This window comes from Leptonotus elevatus, chromosome 8, assembly GCF_054856555.1.
Source record: "Leptonotus elevatus isolate MCC_2025b chromosome 8, RoL_Lele_1.0, whole genome shotgun sequence".
Taxonomy (NCBI): domain Eukaryota; kingdom Metazoa; phylum Chordata; class Actinopteri; order Syngnathiformes; family Syngnathidae; genus Leptonotus; species Leptonotus elevatus.
In genome coordinates, this window is record NC_141246.1 from 21533302 (window position 1) to 21556765 (window position 23464).

General features: G+C 38.2%; 1 protein-coding gene across 4 annotated transcripts in view; it reads right to left on the reverse strand.

The window, feature by feature from the left end:
* Positions 1 to 23464, reverse strand: part of LOC147170196 (endonuclease V-like) — a 77896-nt gene that overhangs the window by 36035 nt on the left and 18397 nt on the right. For 3 of the 4 annotated variants that reach the window (XM_086083990.1, XM_086083988.1, XM_086083987.1), the window contains exons 6-8: positions 22134 to 22202; positions 19853 to 19981; positions 3052 to 3125 (exon numbers count right to left, since the gene is read on the reverse strand). In XM_086083990.1, the coding sequence (XP_085940116.1) occupies positions 3052 to 3125; positions 19853 to 19981; positions 22134 to 22202 (272 nt within the window). The remainder of the gene's footprint in view (positions 1 to 3051; positions 3126 to 19852; positions 19982 to 22133; positions 22203 to 23464) is intronic. The other variant, XM_086083989.1, reaches the window with a different exon arrangement.

Sequence of the window (23464 nt, forward strand, 5' to 3'; positions counted from 1 at the left end):
ATATATAATAATAATAATTGGGCATGTTCGATACCACTTTTTTCCCCAGACCGATACCAAGTACAAACACTCACCTCTTGATTAGTCACCAATACCGACAACAAATACCGATACCACTAGTAGCCCACATATAATTCCCCCGAAAACCATGACAGATTATATTAGAGAAAGACCTACATATCCCAATATAGCCTGTTCCCTTAAAATGACATGAAATAAATGGACATTTTCTATTTTTTAAATTTCTATGTTCTAGTTCCTGATCGTAAAATGGCCACAAGAGGATGGCTGATACTGGCATTGGCCACTGTCGTGAGTATCGATACCTTAAATTAAGGCTGATATTGGCATCGATCTGATATCTGATATTGGTACTCGCCCATCCTTAATAATAATTAATAATGACAAGAAAAAAATGCTAATAAATTAATAAATAAATGGAGGAAAATGTTTGTGACGTTGAAATTGTAACATTATACTGTAGCTGCATTTTTTAAACAGCTGTTTGTCCGTCCACTCGCTTTTGAAAAAAATTATATAAATGACCAAAAGAAATGCGTTGTGGATTAAGCTTTTAAATTACAAATGATGTGACGTCTCATTTTCGGAATTTTGGGGGGATAGAAAAGGACAGGTTTCCATGAACCAGTACGCCAAAATCAACCAATGAATTAGGAAAGAATTTCCCCATGTTATTACGGAAGACTCCTTTTCATCAGAGGAGCTGTAGTTCTCCTCCCGCTTTTACCCCCTCCTTAGTTAAAGTTAAATGCGACTTAGTTTTGGGGCTGGAATAGATTAATTGTATTTCCATTTACTTGAATGGGAAACATTACCTGATTTATGAACGTTACAGGTTACAAACGGGCTCAAAACACGAGGTTTCATTCTATTGGTATTTAGAAGAGTATATTTCCTAACAATCATTATTATTATACTACTACTATAGTACCACTGTATATTGAAAAAAATATAAAGTATTTCTATTTTAGTTTAAATTCATTCCAATTCATTCATTCAGAGGGTAAAACTGGGTTAAGGCCAAGAGGAACCTTCTATAGTCCTGCCGACTCAGCACAAAGCCCATCTTCCTGTCTCGGCCTCTTTGTAGCGAGTGATCAAAGATAAGAGCGCGCTCAGAGGATTCACCACGTCAGGGGGCTTCTGAGGGGATGAGCGCGGACATCCCATTACGTTTGCCAGTGGGGTGCACCGAGATACACTGTGCACACCTGCACACTTGATATTTCAAAAGCAGTAACACCGTACAGTACTTCAAAATCTTAAATCAGACATTCTTCCATTTGGAGCTACTAACCACTGATCGGCTCGGGTGTCAGTTGAAGGTTGAGTCGATCTACATTTTTTATGTATGTTTATGTTTGCTAAAATCATTCCATCTCAATTTGTGGAGATGAATTTTTGCAAAGCATCAATCTTCCATAAACCTGCCCTCCTCCTCTCTGCTTCTGTACAATAGTGTAAATACATACTTAGCTTCACAGCTGCAAGAACACTGCCTGGGTGACATACTGTACAATGTGCAGTCACTTAAAGAGCCCTACATTGACAGGTGAATGTGGGGTACCTTACACATAAATATAAAGCATTGTGATTTAGTAACTACATGAACACGTTTGCGGAGGACCAAGACTGCCAACATTCAAAATAAATAAATGACAAAAAAAAAAAAAGTGAAAATAAAAACGGATATAAAAAAATATAATTCAAAATTAAAGCCAAAAAAATAAATATAAATGAAAGTCAAAACTATATATATATATATATATATATATATATATATATGAATATAAGTAAAAATAAAAAACAAGATTCGAAAATAAAAATAAATATCCAAATTAATGTTGAAATATATACAAAAATTATAAAAAATTAACATAATTAAATATCAATCAATAAATAAAAATGCTCTGCTCTCACATTTACTTATTTCATATTGCAGACACTCCTTCACCACAAAATGCTATTCAAATAAGGGGGCGGTCCTAAGCGTGTCTTGGGTTGGACTCTGCCGTTGCAAACTGCCTTTCAATGGTCGAGTGAGCGGGTCGGCGAACAAGGAAGTCTCGCCGGCTTGCATGGAGAGCTTCAGCAATGGACGACAATGACCACTGCACCGCAACTCAAGTCGCTTAGGACCGCCCCCTCATTTGAATAACATTTCATCCTGACAGAGCGTCTGCAATATGAAATAAGTAAATGTGAGAGCAGAGCAATTTTATTTACTGTATTGATTGATATTTAATTCTCATTTTTATAATTACTTTTATTTATCTATCTATCTATCTATCCATCCATCTATCCATCCATCCATCAAATATTATTTTTTGGGCTTTAATTTTTGAATTATATTTTTAATATGTTTTTATTTCACTTTTATTCATTTAGTCATTTTATTTATTTTTAATTTTTGCTCCTCCATACAAGTTGTCTCTGTTGCCATTTTTTGTCTAATCAAACTTTTTCTATCTAAAAATTATGCAGACAAAGGAAGATACTTAGGAATTTTGACAGGAAACAATTCAGTTTGGCTTCCTACTTACAGTAGGTGAAAAGGATTCTTGTGCTGACGACTTTGGTGAGCACACGCCTCCATGTTGATACAGAATAGGCTTAGAAAAATGATTCCCTCAGAGGGATCATGACCTTGGTAATGTAAGCAACCCTGTGTTTCTGATATATGACTTTAATTTCACTGGATTCAAACGATTCTGACTTCATCATGGTCGCTGACCGCACTCTAATAAGAAAGTTAAACACCTCTAGCAAATGTTTTAACAAAAGTTGAATTTCTCAGAGTGTTTATCCACCTCTAAATTACATGGGTTAAAATGAAATGGCAACTTTGATGAGAATGATTATGCTTGCCAACAAAGCTGACAGGGTACATTGATTTTCAGAGTATCCCCAATGAGTCATATGCTGTGGCTTTATTAAACGTATATTGAGACAAATTAGCTCTCCTTAATTGGGTGTCAAAAAATGTGTGTGTACGTCAGACCGCAAAAAAACAAAACTGCGTCCACTCACCCACTTGATTCTGCGCTTCCTGTCTCTGCAACAGGGAAGTGAGCACGGAGGTACTCTCTGGAGCGATAGTCAGCCTGTGAAAGAAGAAAGATGGGGGAAGTGAGAACGCAACGAGGAAAAGACACGGAAAGGAAGACATCACTCATACAATCAGATGCAATCAGAGGTGTGCGGGAACGCCCTGACACGGTGAACACACACACTGGATGTTTGAAATGGAAATGAGCTGACCTTGATGCTGACATTACACAGAACAAACAAAACTCTGGTCTTTGCTGCCAAACCTGACAAAGATAAATCATTGTGTGCAGACGGGTCTTTAGTCCAATGCCGCTCAGCATTTCTATCTAAACACCTATTTGAGGACCAGACAAAGCTGTGGTCTGCTTGGGATTGGCTAAATGATAAAAAGGCATTGTTTTCAAAGCTGTCAAGTTCCCCCATACCAAATTCATCCAAACGTGCCTTCAGAGACTTTTCTTTATGCACTGCAGTTATACAGGAATTGGAAATGGTCTTCATCAAACTCTTCCCACTTAAATTTACTCATCTTATTTAGAAAACAACATTTTATTAGTTATTTATGACATTAATGACTCTTGTGAGGATAAATGGTACATAGAATGAATGGATGGATGACTGTATTATTTTAATTAGTGGCTTTGTGTTTTATGTACAGCACTTTTTTTTTACACCTGTAATTGTTGTTAAATTGCAATATTAGATACAATATCAAAAATGAAATAAAGTTGAGTTGTGTTTAAACTTAATGATTACATGGCAATTTTTAAAAAGCTAAAAGTAAACACATATATTCTGATGGCAGACTATCTTTGGACTTGGCCTGTGCGTGTCTATGTATTATGTTTTCTCTCTTGACACAAATTAATTTGCTCTGTTGATAATTGATCACTCTCTGCCGTAACGCAGATTCTGTCGGCCCTCTTGGCTACATTTAACAATATCTCAACGGTTTAGCATGACTTAGCTATCTTCTCCTGTTAAGTCCTCCTCTCGTGATAACGAAACTTGTCAAAAGTATCGCTTATTCTCTGCTATGAAGGCAATGGTGGAAGAAGTCTGCACCACGTTTAGCCAAGCTAGCTAGCCAACCAATGCTCTGTTGTCGAAGGGGCTGCCAACCTGTAGTCCGATGTGCTTGAAGTCAGCTTGACAATGAGGAAGATTCCATGACATCAACAAACTCGACAGCGATTGGTTGATAGTGTCCAAATGTATCTACCACAATCCCAAGAATCCCAAAATACTAACAGGTCGCTCGCTTACTGGCACACTGTCTCCAAGTTAAACTAACTCAAAAATGGTCTCTATGGGACACCTTTGACTTATTCAAAGCAGTGGAACACGTGCCAACTGTCCACAACAAAATACAGACAAATTCAAACTGTTGGCATCTCTGCATTACAAGTGATGCCGTATTTAAAAGAGGGTTTTGCATATTGCACTCTAAAAAGATAATTTTTTTAACCAATTTAAGATTGCAAATTGAATTGTTGTCCAACTTAATAAAATGGCTTCAATTGGTAACACACAATTGAATTAAGTTCAACCAAAGTGAATATATTAAGTTTAATTAATTATGAGTTCATTAAACTTAATATATTCACTTGAATTAAATTAAATCCAAAATGTATCCAAAGTGAAGTCGAAACATTGAGGGGTTAAGTTTAATGAACTCATAATTAATTGAACTTAATATATTCACTTTGGATTAATTAAATTAAATCATGTGTTACCAATTGAAGCAATTTTATTAAGTCAACAATTCAATTTGTAACCTTAAATTGGTTCAACAATTCTCTTTTTAGAGTGTAGGTAGCTGTGAAGGCTTTTACCATGGAACATTTGGGAGGGCACAAAATGAAATTTTAAAAAACAATTCCTTCCTTCCTTCTTTCCTTCCTTCCTCATTTATTTATTTATTTATTATTGCAAGGTGACAAAGATGCAATCAAAAATTTGAGCTCCACTACAAGAACAAAATGGAAGAATAATTTCACCAGAGGAAATACAACAGAGGCATCATGATGGGCAGAGAGTTGATGTGATCCGGTGCTCAGACCCTGCCTTTTTTGTTAAGCAACAACTCAACACCTTCTACACCAGGCAGACCACCAGACATTACAGAAAATCACCAGCTCCACCGCAACTCCTCTCATCTCACTAGAACTGAATGTTAATTTAAAAAGAAAAACAGCTCTACTGCAGGGGATGACAGACCCGTGACACACCACATCCTCTCTCTGAGCCGTTTGCTAGAGGGACTGGTGGACCGTGAAACAGGTCAATTATTTTAGGTGCCTGGGTAAGAATATCGACCAACTCCTGTCTTTCACGCAGAATGTGGAAGGGTTTTACAAAACGACAGAGCAGTGCAAGTTTCTTCTGTGGAGGCTGAGGAATTTTAACATCAGACAGGGCATTTTAACTGCAGTCTACCCATCACCCATTTTCACGTTCAACATCAAATCCTGGTATGACTTCCTTAAAGCAAAAGCAAGAATAAAGTCGCCATTAAACAAGCAGTAAAAATCGGCGGCACCACTCCAACTCCTCTCTCTGACCTGCACATTCGTGCAGTACATAGGAAATCCGTCGGCATCATCAAGGACCTCAGGCAGCCATTACCACGAACCCCTGGCCAAACAGAACACTTTACAAGAACACTTTTATTCCTCCAGCAGTGTTCCTTTTAAATAATAACATGAAGTAATTACAAGTGTGTTTACCCTTTTTAGATTCATGTAATTGTATGCATCTGTTGTATAAATTTGTGCTTCCCAAGACTAACACCAAATAAATTTTCTGACACTATGCGAGAAAGTAATGTTTTTGTAATTAAATCAAGTAATGGAATTAGAATTGTTAATAAGAGGTAAACAAAGGCGTTACAGAAAACAAATATTTCTCCAATTATTTTGTTTTATTTAGGCAACTTGTCCCGTGTCGATGTGGATGCTTAACACTGTATTTAAAACTTGGGTAAACACACTCCAAAAAACACTCTGGGAGAAGCCAGCACCAATTTGTCACCATGTGCTGAACTGACCGAGACACAAGGAATTGCAGAGTTGAAAAGATTTTTTTCAGGTGACGCATTACTTCTTGTGACTGGCTCCAAGTCAGCTTTTAGAACAATTAGGCTACGTTCACACTGCAGGCAAATGTGACCCAGATCGTATTTTTTTGCCGAAATGCGACCTGTATCTGACGTCAGTGTGAACGGTACAATTCCGATATTTCATATCTGACCTGGGTCACTTTCATATGTGGTCCTAGATCGGATACGGAGTTGTAACTTTATGTATATCTGACTTTAATTTAATCCCACTTGAAACATGAAGCATAAAATTGACATTTGTGGTGATATTAGTAAGGTAGCCACACTTTACATTTGCATTTATTACGCACGGCAATGACGTGATGTCATCGTTAGGAGAGGTTGTAGCGAGTAACCAGAGTCGGAGGCGGAGTGTTAAACAACTGAGCCAAGTGCTGGTGCTTTATCAGCTTTCCTTCAACTCCTGTTCAGTGCATCAAACAAAACATTCCAAAGTGGAACTCCCCTACGTCCACAACGTTCCGTGGGTCTCCGTCAAATGAGGAGCTCGGAGGGGAAAAAAGATGAGCATGAAAAGGCTCGCTTCATTTCCACAAAATATTACTCCTACGTCCTCACGCATTCACTCCTCTGTAGATATGAGATGGTAAAAATATGAGCTTTCGACGACGGACTTATAAAAGTCTGTGGCCTTGACACGCTGGACCATACGTATTTGCGGGTCACTTTGGGGACACATACGTTCACACAGCAGACAGAGGTTGCAATTAATATATATTGTGAACGCTTGCTAAAAAAAAAAAACGGATTTCACTCAAAAATCCCAATTGAGCATTAAGACCTGCAGTGTGAATGTAGCCATAGATTAAAGATTCAAAATTGCATTGCTGAATAGACAATACGGAACAATCATTTTTGTTTCAGGCATTTAAAAAATGTTCACATGAACAGAAAAGATAATTTCACCACACCGCCTCTAATTTTACCTGCATGTCCTGACTCCTTTAAAAAAAAAAAAAAATTTAAGAGCTCAGTATTGTTCATTCGTGTCCTGACTCCTACTCACCACAGTGTTGCAGTCAGCATTTGCACCTGCACCACATGTGCCTCAGGTTTGATAAATGCATGCCCATTCAAATACTAAATTAATCTAGTATTTGCATATACTCCTTACAGAAAGCGCAACATGAACTGTGCAGCAATGTTGCCACATTATGAGATGCAATCCTGGTGATCAGCTTTCACATCTATTGCAATCAAGTTTACGCCCATTACGCCAAACCTTGAGTAAATCAGACATTAGGTTAAAAGCATACAATTGTCCAAAAAGTCTGGGTAAAATTAAAAATAAGGAATAATTTAGTCCAACTCCTGATTCACCAAATAATCACATGACTTAAAAGTGTGTCTGCATTTTTTTTTTCCATGTAGTGAATTCTAAAACTTCTTTGTATCAATCTGTTCTCCTGCGTGAGAATCTGCAAGCTAGAACATTAAGTAAAAAAGGTTGGCTATGTTCTGAAGAGCAGCAATTCCTATATGTTGGACTATTGACTATTTTCATTTTAGTCTTTAGATTGGTTATGTTGGTATGTTTGCCCTGTTATGTTCTTAAACGCATTTAACAGTAAACAGTCACACGTGATTTGGCAAATGGTTCGTTACTGTGAGACAACATTACTTCAGAAACTTTTATTTCTGTTTTACAAGGGCTAGGAGTGCAGTTTGGCTACAGTATATTGCATTATACACCCGCAATCAATGAGAGTTCAAAAGGGAAAAATGGGGAAAATCAACACAAAAAGACAATTAAATTAGGAACACTTCCTCTGCCGTTACGATTTTGTCAGTTGGAGAGGCAGACTATCTATCACACTACGTTCCATACTGCTCATACCTTGCAGGGGAGCTGGAGACGAGATGTTGGGGTACATAGCAGACAGATCACCAGTCCATCTCGAAACTCCCGTATAAACACAGGCAATCCTTCACACTCACAGTTCAGGAAAGAAGGAATCCGCAGAGAATCCATACAAGCACAACACATTGAAACTCTGCACAATCTGAACCGCAGGCAAATCTGTGAGACGGGCTGCGCTCAAAATAAATCTCCAACCTACTGATCCGTGTTGAGAAGCATGAGCATATCCAGTGACTGCAGTCCAGTCACAATTAGCAGGTAAAGACAAGTGTTACAGAGGCACCATTTGTGGCGCCGCAGAAGCATGGATGTGGAACTACGGCATAGGATATATTTACTGTGAACTTGAATTTTAAAAATCTTCATGCTTGATTTCAAGTACATTTCCAGAAGTAATTTCAAAGTGTCCCTCTTCGACATTAAACCAGCTGTCATATATTTGTCTCTTTGCCAAATATCTTTTGACTCCCTTACTCATCCCGAAAAACGTTTGAAATACAAAGTATTACTGAAACACTGCATTTACTGCTTCAAGAGAATGTTGTGCAATATATCAGTATGGTCGATAGGCAACTTATATAGCATTTAATGGTCACAAGCGAGCATAGCCATAGCACTGAGTGCTGTTGAAAAAGGGATAAAAGAAGGGCTGTGTTTATGCAGAGTGAAGAAAAGGCCACAAGCAAACAGATGTGCACTGCTGGCTCTTTGTAGTAGCTTTGAGCGCTGTCAGGCAACACACACACACACATGTGCAGAGGTGACTGGACCAATAGCCCCGGGCAAGTATTTATTATTTAGCCTGACAAAAGCCCTTAAACCAAGCAGCTATGCTTGTCTGCCCCGTTGTTTGTCCACTCCATCCTGTCTTTCTCACTGGAATCCACCGTGCCAAATGTTGGTTCAAGCCAAAGCATTTTAATAACTGAAATCATTAGGTTTCCTTCAGGTCATTCAAATAGTGTTCACTGCCACCCACCACACTTTACCCAAAGAAGGCCTCCAGTCCAGTGGCTGCAGCAGCAGAATGTCAGACAGCCATATATTAACATTTAGACAGCCTCAGGGCTCAAAGGAGATGCCCGATTTAAATCAATCACACCCTTCTGGTACAGTCAGATAAGTTCCACAAGTCAACTGGCACAGCTGGCAGCAACAGAGCAATGATGTCAATCTTAAATGACATTTTAACCTCTCTGTCATGACTGTGTAGATGTCTATTAATATCTTTATTTCACATGCGTGGTCAAGGGATCAGCCATCAGAAAGTAGTCAAGTGCGTCAGAACAAGAATTCATTGTGGCTCAACAAATCCTTGGTAATAAGCCCAAGGCCCAAACTTAGTTTAAGGTACTCAAAAAAGGTCAGTTTTTAATGTAAGAATTAAATGCTGCTATGAGCAATTGAATTAATTGTCACACAGGCGCATAGCACATTCTTTATTGCTAAGGGCCCTCTGATTCATCTTTATTGTTATAAAAAATGCCTGTTTTGTTCTTTAGCCATAATTTATAAGTACATGTTGATTTTTAGGTTAGACATCGTGTATTTTTAAAAGTCAGGGAGTTTTTAATGCTGAAAAAGTTTGGGAAGAACACTCCTTGAAATCATTTTACTTTACATTCTCTACCCAGAAAGTTTATTCAATTAATCCGCTGCTATATTTACCTTGCGTGTGGGAAACGGACACCATAACCACCAATGCACTTTTCATACGTGAAAGTAATAAAACAAAGGGAGCACACTCCCACAGAAGTCGCTGTTGGGCACAGCTCTCGCACAGACACTCATGTGCCGTCCCGCCTCTTAAAGGCACATGCAATGTACACAGATTACGTACAATACAGTTCTATATATTTTGTTCATTGTTTGTCTTTAAAAAGTGTGCTCTGACGACCAAAGTTATTATAGTTCATGTAAACAAACCCAAAAAAATGAATCATTTTTGTAAAAAACAAACAAAACAACAACAATAAATGAAATAAATGGTAATTTGAGTTAACCCAATTGATAAAAACGAACTATAACTACTAGGGGTGTGGTTTCACGCGGTCTGATACACTGTTAAGTTGTAGCCACATTAGAGAGTCGAAGGAAAAAGTCACGATCAAGTTATTCCAATAAAAGTTGTTTTTTTGCAGCGTGGAGCCGTTCTTTGTGCCGCGGGTAGAGCACTAGTTAGCATTAGCGAGTCATACTGGAGTAGATCATTACAGTTCTTTGAACATCTATAAATTGAAGCAAAAATCATTGTCAATCAAATCATTTTGAATTAAAAAATCGCTCTTAATCAAAAATGTATTCTGAATCGAATAGCACACCCAAAAACCGGAATCGAATCGTGAGACATTCAAAGATTCCTACCTCTAATAACTACAGAGAAAATGTCCTTCATTTTAGTCTTTGCCAATTAATCCAATATATATGCCTTTAAGGTTTATTTGAAACTTACTGACTGCGGCAGAGTTGATTTTGTGACAGCAATAAGGCCATATGGCACACAAAGTTCAAACAGTCCTTTGTATTGTAGTTCACTAACGGTGTGTCGTCGCCCCGAAGTGAAGTCGTTGGGAAGTACCATTGTATTGGGAGACACATGGACATAGAGATACATAACCACTAGAGGGAGCCTTGGCTATTTGAGGACGTTCACGCCTAGTTGTCATCTTTAACAGGGAGTTTCCGGCCATTTCTTGCATTCACTTGTATTGAGGTAACTGTGTTTGGCTCTAACAAATGAATCAGAATTATCAAATTTGCTAATGATTTGGACATTGATTAGTTTGTTCCAAACATCAGACATGTAGTTATGATATCTGATCATGATGTATGTATGTCTGTCTGTCTATTTATCTGTCTGTCTATCTGTCTGCCTGCTTCAAAAAAGCAAGTGCCTTGTAAAAACAAGCACCTTGAAAGTGGAGTGGAATACAGTAGCTACTTTTGAAAAGGAATAACACCCATAAATCTGAAAGTCCACTTGAGAAGTTGGCAACTCGCAGCAAGGAAAGGACAGCATGCAATTTGTTTTTGTTTACAATAATGGACAGAAGGCTATGTAGGTAAAACTTAAAAACACATATGCACACGCACTTAGAGAGAGAGAGAGAGAGAGAGAGAGAGAGAGAGAGAGAGAGAGAGAGAGAGAGAGAGAGAGAGAGAGCACAGCCCCTGCAATATTTATTTATGACTATATTTGGACATTATATATGTGCAGATATTTTATCTAGTAGCAAAATGCATCTCGATACAAACAATTCTTTCTCAAGTTCAGTGCATTAACTGGCTGACCTTGAAATCTAATCGTCTTCCTTGGCCCATTGCCCAGCAAAGCACAAAATTTAGTTTAAATCTGTTCCTAACTTTTTGAGAAATTGTGTTCACACTCAGACAAAACAAACAGGGGGGGGGGGGGGGGGTGGGACAACTCTCTGTAGGTGATGGTTACAAATGAGAAAAGACTGTTCCATGAAATCACAAGCAAAGTTGTGATTTTGACCACATGCTACTTTACTACTTTAGATAAACAGAATAAAGTTATTAGGACGGGTGGTACAGAAAACGCATGGATGCATAGATGGATGGACCTAAATAAAAGCAGGAGTGACTGGAAGGATGCATCACTGACACTGAAAAAGACCTGTAAGGATTTCCCCCCCTCCCAATAAGGATATTATTTCTCCTTGTTAGTCTCTGTGATCCCACTAATAGTAAAGTTTTGTGTGTACGTTTTTGCAGTCACATTTGTGCACATGGAGGACTGTGTGCTTGTATTGCAGTACCGGCTGTTTCTAGAACTGCAGAAGTGAGAGCGCAACCAAAAATATGCAAGCTACGCTGCTCTGAATTATTCAGAAAGTTTCAGAGAGGGAAGGGGATATGTGGATGCAGGTGGCTATAGATGGATGAATAAAAGACAGTCATGTGAACAGAGGATGAAAGAAGTTAGGGACAAAAGGGAATGAGAGATTTGGAAAAAGTGGGGACACAAGTGACCAAGCCATACCACACACGCACACACGCAGCCACACACGGCTCTCCCCAAAACAAACATGTTGCATTTCTCCTCCTATTCTCACCACATGTATAGCCACCCACTATGAATTCCTCAATCGCTTTCATTCCGTTCATGCAGGTTTCCCATTGCCTATCACTCACATTAAAATTCCATCTGTTTTTGCAATCTGGCGCTGCAGCTGCTTTTACATTTCCTGTCTGCCTGACACCCGGCCAGCATGGAAACCCAAGATGGAGGCACACTAATTGCTTCTTAGCTGGGAGGTTGTACACATCCAATATCCAAAGAGCTTTCGGTATTGCAAGGAAGCCTTTCTTTAAGTGTTAGTGGATCTGCAGAAAGATAGTGTAAAGCTATATATAAGCAGCAGCAAGACAAGAACCTAAGTAAAACACAGTAACCAGTTTCACTGTTTCAAATTGGTGCTGTGAAAAAGTACTTGCCCTTTTTTCTAATTCTTTTTTTTTGCATTTCCTACATTTTAATCTTTAAGATAATCAAACAAATGTAAACATCAGAATTAGACTAACCAAGTAAACAGAAAGTTACATTTTTAAATGGTGGGTTTATTTATTAAGGGAAAAAATATATTCAATGCCACTCTGCCTTGTGTGGAAAAAGTACTTGTCCACTTTGTTAAATCAAGAATTAACCGCAATAACCATATTTTTGGGAAAGCTGAGTTGTTCATTCTCAATAACCACATCAAGCCTGATTACATCCAGACTTGTTCAATCAAAAAAATCGCTTAAATAGAACCGTTTGACAAAATCAAGTCAGCTTAAAATCTCAAAAAGCTGCAACAAAAAAAGAACAGATGAGAAATAAAGTCATTGAAATCCAAGGTTGACAAAGCAATTCCTTTTTTTTTTATTATTATTATTTATTTTTTTAAGAGCTCAGTATTGTTCATTTGGTAATGTCATCATCATTGCTCTTTTTTTTTTTTGTACGTGGGTGGGTATGTGTGTATGTGCGTGTGTGCGTGCGAGTGTGTGTGTGTGTATTCGTTAGTTCACCAAAAACCTATTTAAAAAATCCCATACCGTTCACCTAAACAAAGCAATTCCTAAAGCTTTCAGAATCCAGCGAACCAAGGTCAGAGCCACAATCCACCAATATTAAAAATAAAAAAATCAATGGAACAGTGGTGAACCTTCTCAGGAGTGGCCAACATACAGCACAACGACAAGTCATGCCAGTCATAAAGAAACCCAGGACAACACCCTCATCTCAGTTAATGTCAGTGTTCAAGGTTCAACAAAATAGAAGAGCAAGCGCAAAAATGACAGAGTTCCAAAGCAATAAACTCAGCTGACCAAACATAACAAAGGCTCATCTTACTTTTGCACAAAACAAAACATTTGAATGATTCTCAAGACTGTTGGAAGAATACAGTATTTTATGGACTGATGTGACGAAAAATTTACTTTCTGGAAGATGTGTGTCTCGTTACATCTGGTGTAAATGTAACACCGCAATTTAGAAAAAGAGCATCATATCAACAGTCAGCGGTGGTGGTAGAGTGATAGTCTGACACTGCTTTGTTACTTCAGGACCTAAAACACATGCTGTGGTCGGCAGAATTTTTTTTTGGTTCATTTAACCTTTATTTAACCAGGAAATATCCAATTGAGATCAAAAAACACATTTTCAAAGGAGTCCTGGCCAAACATAAAATGCAGTTAAAAATTGAACATGGAATTTTATAAACACATTATAAATAATAAGTGCAAGTTGTGGAATTTGTCTCAAAAACTGTTTGGACTAAAAAAGTGATTAAAGAAATTAAATCGATTAGCTTCTAGCTTTTTGTTACATATTCTTCACATAATGAGCAGAGTAAACAAAAGCTCCTTTACCCAACTCAGTATAAGCATAGGGAACCGAAAGTAATACATTTTGTGCATGAGATTCAGCATTTTTCAGAGTAATTAAGGCACAAAAATATTAAGGTAGTAAAGAAGTGCCTTGTAAATAAAAGTGCAGCAGTGTCTGGCCCTTCGAGTGGCAAGAGATGGCCATCCCACTCTACTTTGCCTAACATTTAGATTTGTTTGATGATCCTAAACCTTAAAATGGGGAAACTATGCAAAAAATAAGTTAGTCTGAAGAGGGCAAAGATCTTTTGATGGCAGTGTAGTAAATGTAAGTATTTTACAAGAGGAAAAGGCATACAAGAAGCTTTTTTCTGGCAACAATGTACAAGTAAATGATGTCAGGAGACAGCAAATATTATTAAAGACGTATTTAGTGGAACACACTCCAGACAAAGGGGGTAGGATCTGGAAATATGACGTTACTGTGTGTCTCATGGAGCTCCTAAGAGTCCCATTACCGGTGGATGTACGTTTGAGGGGAGTGATGAGAAGTTTTAGCCTCGGGATGATGTGTTTTTTAAGTCACTTGGGGTCTCAAAATTGGTTTAGCTTTCATATTGAAAACCAGCGTACGGCTAAATCCAGAAAATGTTGCGTACGCATGAATACAAGGACATTCCTTTGGTACATCACATTCAATGCGGAAATGTTGGTGTACCAAAGCCCATCCTATCCACACCACTATATAAAAATGCAAATTAGTATAAAAAGGGACTGCCAGTGGAATTAATAACTCTGCTACTTTTGGCACGCTATCCTTTGGCGTCCACAACAAGCCCCATGACAAAAATATTTTCACTGCTGATAGTGGATGAATTTTGCATCAGAAGTAGCATCAGTTTTTAAAACTTCCACGCATGTCAACACTCAATTTGCACACACAGATTTGCCAATAAGAAAGAGAAAAGTTAGTATGTGTTGATTCAATGGAACAAACAATAAATTCTCATTACAGACTCTTTTTTTTTCTTTCTCTGAGGATCAAAAAGTATGAATTTAAAGATAAAATGTATGGTGGAGAAGAAGAATTTGACCTTCATATGAACTGTAAGATATGCTTTTGAAAAATATTTATGACACAAGGGGTTGACGGTTATGAACCGCGCTGAATGTCAGCAACAGATTTCTCTTAACCTTTTTATTAGATTATGGTTTGTTAACAATGTTATTTAAAAATGCTGATTTAATTTATATTTTTTAGGAAATCCTCTGGCTTTCATTGCTTGGGACTGTGCTTCTTCTTCTTTTTTTAAATTTACTAATGACATTTATTTTCCAGCTTTATGGCACCATACGTATTTCAGCATTCACATACACAATCTCTGAAGGAATTAGATTTCTTGTTATGATTCGTCAACTAATAATGCTCAATAATAGCACAGCCACTTAACACAGCCATTCACCAAGTTAGGATCGGGAACTGACAGGACCTAACATATCGAGCCAGTGTAATTGGTTTGCCAATTCTTGAACTATACATAATTTGTCTCAGTAAATTTGAAAAAAATAATCCTGGTGACGAACCACAATACTATTTCATATGTATTTCACTTTTTCTGCAAGATTGAATGCAAAGTGATCAAATGCAACAGAAACGCAATGTTGTGGCATTGTTGTCACGGCATCGTTGCAAACACTTTATATAAGCATGTATCAGACTGCAATGACATCATCCCCACATTGCTCACAGCCCGGCAAGGGCATATATACTGTATATATACATGCATGGTGTTTGGGGACTGTTCCGAGAAGCCAAGAGAAATGCTGTGATTTATTCAAGAGCATCATTGATTGCTATTTGTGAGATTATCATCTCATTTCATTTTAGCCTATTTCTGAGTATTCATACATTTTAATAGTAAGAAATGTTCTGTTTTATTTTTATTTTTAAATCATCCACAGGTAACAGCAATGACACCATTCAACATATTTAAGCTAATAAAAGTAAAAGAAGAAATGGTGTAACTTGTTTGAGATAGATGAGCTATGATGAAAACATTGAGACATAATTTCCCACAGAGTGTATTGAACTAAATTGAATAATATTTAATGTTGACAGGTTTTGGTCTATTAGGTTCCATGAAACAAAATTATTCCAGTGTTTTAAAACCACACAATCATATTAAATCACATAATTCTTTGACATATATCTTTGATATGAAACGCTTTTGAGTGGCCACAAAATTATCAACTCATGTGCAAGCGCCTTCTGATGTCTTATTCACAGTCTTTCACTGCTACAAGCCAAAGGTTGGGAAGACAAAAACAGAAAACAAGAAATGACTTGTGATTATTGCGTGACCATCCTCCACTTCCGTTTACAGTACTTTCTCTTGGGCTTTATTGTGAGAAACATGAGACAGTGACAAGTGTTAGAATCTAAAGGTGTGGGAGCAATTCTGCTGCAGTGTGCATTCACCCATCAACCTTCACTGGAGGATCTCACCATGATGTCATTTTTCCTTTCATCTTTTCTTACTTCCAATCCCTCATTGGGCTGAATGGAGAGAGGTTTTTTTATTTCTTTTTTCAGTTGTGATATAAGCGGAAGAGACAGAAAGGTTCATTTGAGCTTCTATACAGAGTGATCAATTACCAGCTCTTACGTAAGAATGCAACATTTTAGTGATGCAGATGTAGTCAGATACATAATTTATAACCAGAAAAATACAAAGGAAAATTTCCAACTGTAGATTTTTTTTTCTGAGTGGAACACATGACCGATTTTAGATACCAGTCAGGTCTGACACAAAACACAAAGGCTTTCTGCAAGAAACATGAAAATTAAACTGATTTTCACCTTTAAACAGCCCAAAGTATACATCTGGGTCAACAAAAGAGTTGATTCAGGAGAAGATGAGAATGGAATGGCCCTAACCTGACCCTGAATCATGATTTGGATGCAAAAAAGGAAAAGGAAGACGCCCTGATCAGCAATAAGACACTTTCACAAGTAGAGGAGGCAAATATTTCAAAGTCAAGATGAGCCATGATGGTGGACTCCTACAGCAAAAGTTGAATTATGCTGGAAAATAATAATTTTAAAAAAAATGCTCCAAAAGCTTAGTTTAAGAACGTTACTACACCTACCACATTTAAGTACAGTTGGTGCATTTACAAAGTGTGGTTAACCACAGGACAAAACCACAGCACAAAGTCTGTCACATCACAAGAAATCTGCAGCTGTTCAGTCCGAGCAACTGAGTGTGCACATTGCATACATACAAACTATTAGTATTATTTACTAACACTTGAACCTATTTACCATGTTCATATGATTACCTTGTGGTTATACACTAAAAAACAGTGCTGTCATCCATTCTGACTTTTTTTCCCATGTGAGTTTGTGCTCTTTAATTCACCTGAAACCTTTTAAAAATCCCAAATCCTTCACCTAAACCGGATACTTTAGAGTCTCACCAGTCGTGCAGTCATCAGGAGAGCACCAGGAGAGCAGAGGAAGGATCAAAGGAAAGAAAGATGAAACAATGTCCAAAATCCAGCACCAACCACACACCACCAACAGTTACAAAACCAGAATCTTACACCAACCTGCAGAAACATCTAAATTCCAACAGATTAGGGAGACCTCAAGAGACCAGAAGAAAGACTAAAGGAAGGATAGATAAAGAAGAGTGAGATCCTCAAACACCAGCCTCCACTGATTCAGCGACCAGTGGGAGAAGCAAATTCAGTTTGAATCTCAGTAGATGCTGGTGTGGTGGATCTAGCATGCATGAGAACCTCCACCAAAGAGGGGAGCCGTCGACCTCCATTTTGACGTGCGTATCTAAAATAACACCCACAAAACTTGTCAAAGGCGTTGTCAGTGATAAAGACAAGACAATGCTTGGGAAAAACACCCAGGTGACAAATGAAGCCTGACACAGGAGAAACAGTATTTGGGAGCAAGTGTAAAACAACAAACAAAAAAACAAAAAGAGTCAGTAGTGTGGACAGAAGAAAGTTAAAGTGCCCTTTTTTTGTCTGCTGTCCACGTTCAAGTCGGCTGTTGCGGCTACTACCACTGCTAAAGACGCCTCCACTCCCCTCCCACCAGCGAAACAAATCACGATTACACTTTGATGAAATAAACACACATAAAGGCAAGGCAGGGATGAGTTAGCTGCTGCTGCTGATTTTAAAATATGTGCGCATGTGAAATGTCATTGCAGTGGGGATACTCAAGAGTGGGAACACAGCACAGCCTAGTGGAAGCAAGTGGGGGGGTGGGGAAGGCAGGACGGAAGGATCAGCTCAGGTCAACCAAAACATGTTCTTGCCTCCTTCCAAAAAACGTGGGTGTTTTAATAAGACCTGATGCTGTCAATGCAATATCTTATTTGACTGTTCGCATGAGGGCTGTAAAACTAACAGTAGTTCTCAATACTCACGTACCTTGTTAAGAGTCATCAGCAGCTGGAATATTTCCCGTAATACACAATGGAGATGAGTAATAGAGATGAGACCGTTCACAATGAAGCGTAATAGTCTTAGTCACAACCTCAGGGCAACAATTAATGTCCTATCGTATATCTAATGTATTATGTGACATGAAACATTTGAATTTGGTGGTCATTAAAAACAGAAGATTTTTTACTTTTGACTTGCTTCCTTCTGTGATAATATTACATTGGTTGAGTTTTAAAACAATACCTGCTCTTTCACCTTAATCTGACTTCCTCCATTGAAAAGCAATAGGAACGGTCGTAATCCGACAAACACATTAAATTACCCCCCAAAATTAGCCAAAGAAGACAGAAAACAAGAAAAGCACTAAAACGCTAATAGTACACACACCTCCTGGTCACACAGCAAGCGTCAACAAACTGTTCATTTGTCCCCTCAAATGACTTACAAAACATGATGGATTAGCAAGATTATTTTTGTGAGTTCAACAGCCTCAAAAAGTAGAAAACGTAGATTCTAGATTTAGATTTTAATTTAAATTAGATTGTGCCATCATGGTCCCTGTTATTAGTTTTATAGAACCCTCTCCCCTGCATTATTTTTTCTTTGTCCTTTGCTACATTTAAATCCTTCCTGTTTTAGTTTGCCAATTTTTTTTAACATAATAAACTACAAGGCTTGTGTCTACCGTGCCCGTTTTGTCCATCCAATTGGTTCCCTGTTTTCCCAAACTGCCCTATGTAGCAACTGACCAAACAAATCTTTACAATAGCCGTTCTATTTGACCACTTATGACTCAAACATCTACTTATTAGCAGATTAACACCTTAGCTGTTGGTAATGGGTACTCCTGCAAGCCTCTTGCCAATAGTTTTCAGTCATCTCATGTGACATCATGCACGCATTGTGTAGGCTACATGAGAAGGGAGTGTGCAGTTTCATTTTTTGGCCCACACGTGGCAGTAGCGATTTGAAATTCAATTTTCTGCATTGGGCAGCTTTAAAGCTGTCTTGTGATGACGTTTGTCTATTTACTAGACTTTATTTCAAGGTATTGGTACTCACGACGGCGACCGATAGTAATATCGGCCACCCTCTTGTGGCTGTTTTGCAATGAGGAACTAGAAAGAATAATAGGAAATGACCAATCATTTCATGCATTTTTAAGAAAAATGCCTTATTGGGATATATAGATTTTCTTGAAATTGTTTTTTGGGGACACATTTTATGTATCAAAAGTAATAGTGGGATCGGTACTTGGTATAGGTGTCGGTGACTACTCAAGGGTTGCGTACCGTTCACATACTGGTGGGGCCATTTAACTGGTCCCCACAAGTTTAGACTTCTTTTTGAGGGTCAAGACTTGATTTTAGAGTTTAGGTTTGAATTGGGTTATGGTTGAGGTTAGGCTAAGTAATGGGGGTAGGTAAACATATTTGATGTTTGGGGTTAGGGGAAGGGACAAAGAACATGTGCATGTTCTTTGTTACCTGTCTGATTGGCTCCGGAACTCTGAACCGGCAGCAGGAGTGTGTGAGATGAACAGCTGTATCCAGAGTGATCTTGTGGCCGACTGACACATAGACTGGCTTGGTGCTCTTGTCTGAGCTACGAAGTGCCTGCATGAAGAGTTGAGAGGTTGTGAATGTGTAAAAACAAAAAAACAAAAATAAAACTCCATTATCTCCTTGTCCTGTATTGTGACTGGGTTTTACACCCACCTGTTTGGCCAAACCGGATGGTCTGATATTTTGCCTTTTATGCACATTGTGTGAATTGCCTTCATTTGTTGATCCAATCAATGATGTCATTGACTGGATCCGTGAATTAAGTGATTACAAACACAGTGCACAATATGCAATTATCACTTAATGTGACGAGCTGTTTGCATAATGCCCTCAGTGCTTACAAAGATTTATAAAGTTGTCCATTAATACAAGAAAGAATATACAAAGGAGCATCTCACTTCACTTCATTTTGCCATGCAGGAGTTACACCTAAAAAATGCTTTAATAATCTTTTAGTAATTCATAAAGAATGTATTAATATAATTTTGAAAATGTATTAACAAAATAATTTAGTACTTTAGTCATTTCTTCATGTGTTGAAAGCAGCTACATTGTTGCTAAAAATGAAGTTGTACTCGTCAAATGGTAAATGGAGTGCACTTAACATAGCACTTCGACATGGTCAAGGTTGAGGATGGAACCTACAACCATCGAGTTAGGGAGACAACCACTTTCTCAATGAGCCATGCTGTTAAATAGAAATATTACTTCATTTTGCAATTGGATTTTTTATGAGCCTGTGATCTTGACTGGTCTATGTTTGTTTGTTTTTTCCAGTGGCTGTGTCCTGCACATGCCAGGTACAATTCCTCCATGGATGTATCCAGAGGCAAATACAGATATGAATAAAAAGTGTTTAGATAAAGATAGTCACTCACATACATATTATATCTACCTTATGATTTATACTGATGGTTTGAAGAATGCACAGGGTGAGGGTGTTTATTCTAGAATTTGGGGTTAGAATGTCAAAGTGTCTACTAGATCATTTGTCAGTATACACAGCAGAATTGGGGGGGTGGTAATTATTAGTCAACAATTGGAAGAAGAGATAAGACCAGATAGGATGGTGAATGTGAATGTCTATGGTGGGGAATTTACACTCAAGGAACATAATTAGGGAGGACTTGTTCATTGAAATACAACATAGTTTGCTCAGGATTCACAAGGGTGGCATTGAGGTCCAATTTTGCTGGGTGCCAGCGCACACAGGGCTGAAGGGAAATGAAGTGGCAGATGCTCTAGCAAAAAGAGCACTTGGAAAGAATATAACTGTTGCAGTACCATTGGGAAAAGGAGAGGGAGAAAGCACCATTAGCGGAAAAGGGTTAGACATATGGCAAAAAAACGATTGGAAAGGGAAAAGAATGGAAGACAACATTACAATATAAAATAATAATAATAATAATAATGTTGAGGGTAATTAACGAAGGAATTGTGTACTGTGGAAAGGTCACATTTGAGAGAGAGAGAGAGAGAGAGAGAGAGAGAGAGAGAGAGAGAGAGAGAGAGAGAGAGAGAGAGAGAGAGAGAGAGAGAGGCTGAAATGGAATGCGAGAGCAGCATAGCCTGAGTGGACGAGTGGTGGTATACTTTGGTGTGAAGGTGAAGGAGATATGTTCAGGTGTGTGAGGTAAGCTCTTTGTACATTTTTGAGGGCAACTAAGTTGAGAAGTAGATTGTAAAGCTGGGGACATGAGTGAGTACAGTAGATCACGGTATGCACCTGAACACTGCTTGTAATCCGCCAATTATTGAAAGAAGAAAATGAAGATGCCAGACTATTACCTAATCATTGCCCTGTGTGTGTTTCTGGTCATGTTTAGTGTCGCCTGTTTGTCCTTGTTTAGTACTTATTTCATTTTTTAAAATTTTGTTTGCTGTAGCGCTCCGTCCATCCACATTGTGGATTTTTGGTTGATTCTGGGGGGGTTCCGCATTGCTGCTTTAAAGTTGTTTTTACTCCAATAATTTAGCCTTGTTTTATCCCTAACCCTTAGTTGTGTACGTTGGGGTCTAATACTTGATAATACATGGCGTAACAGGTCGGTGATTGATGATGGGCCCCCCAAAAATTTATCATGTAAGGCCTAACCGTGACAGCCAGGTTCATTTTGTTGCACATGAATTTTTACACTTGTAATCATCTACAGCGAGGGAGAGATTGTACGTCATTTTTAATTAGCACATCTTTCCTCTGTACCTTTCCAAGCACTTTGCCAGAGGTTGCTCTGAGTGGAAAGCTGTCTCCTCCTTTCTGCAGTGCTGATATCTATGAAAGCAAAGGAAATATACTGGACGTCAGAATCAGAAATATAATAATTAAAACACACACACATCCACTGTAAATGTATTACTAGTTTGCTCTCTTTTATCTGGGTCATTTGGATGTCTGGAGGTTTCAATGTCAACATCTCTTGCCTCTAAGAAGTGAAACTTGTGGTTAAAAGGTTGAATAATGCTACAACATTAAATCTGGTGAGGTTGGTTAATAGATATTATGACACCAAATTATCCATAGAAAAATATCTACATCTTCTCTGTACATCCTTAAAACCTTTGATATATTATGTACAATGTTGGTCATGGTTAATACACCTTTATACTGAAATTTACCTTACAGATAAATTACCTAAATCAAGGCATTAAGGGGCATATTTTCCCATTTGCGACCATGTCAATTCCTTTCTTGCTTTTATTTGCGCACTTTCAAAGCACGGCGATTCTCCAGTCAAGGCCTCTGACAAACCCACCATGGATAATTAGGAAATTTGTGCGTAACCACCAAAGAGGCGTGTTTCGGTAAAGTGTGAATTTAACACCGGAAGTTATTGCCGGTGACGTGTGTGAGGCTAATAAACAGGCTACTTTGAAGGACCATGTGTTTTTGCATTTATGTTTTAATTAGAGCTGTCAAATGATTGATTATTTTTTAATCTGATTAATCAAATCTTAGAATTTTGATTAATAATGATTAATCAAATAATTAAAAAGGCTTTTTAAGCAACATTTTTTAACCCACCAAATTTGAAGAGCACCTGTTACATTACCATCCGCGATCAAGCTAAATGGGTCATCAGTGGTCCAAATTAATAGTGTGATTAATTTGCGTTAATACATGATTAATGCGATAATTTTTTGCGATTAATCAAAGAGGTGTATTCAAGGAACCCATGCGTCCGTTTTCACTTACACCATCCTATCAGCTCTCCTGCTCGTCCGGTGGAAACGCCTATCAAATGTCAGGAACGTGTGGGCTCATCTTCATTTTCATCTTCATCAGTCTCTGCAGCCGGCCTAGCTTCATAGACGGATGTCCTCTTAAGTTTCTCAGGCATTTTCAAAGTATGCAGTGGAATCGGTGGAGCTACAACGATGATTGGCTGAATCCGAAGCTCACCGGCTACATGCTACAAACACTCGAAGTGCGCATGCGCAGCTCGGAACGAGCACACACTGCGTCATTATGTCAGATTGATTGACAGGATGAGAACCAATCGTTAAGATGATCCACCCGGAAGACGCAGCGACAAA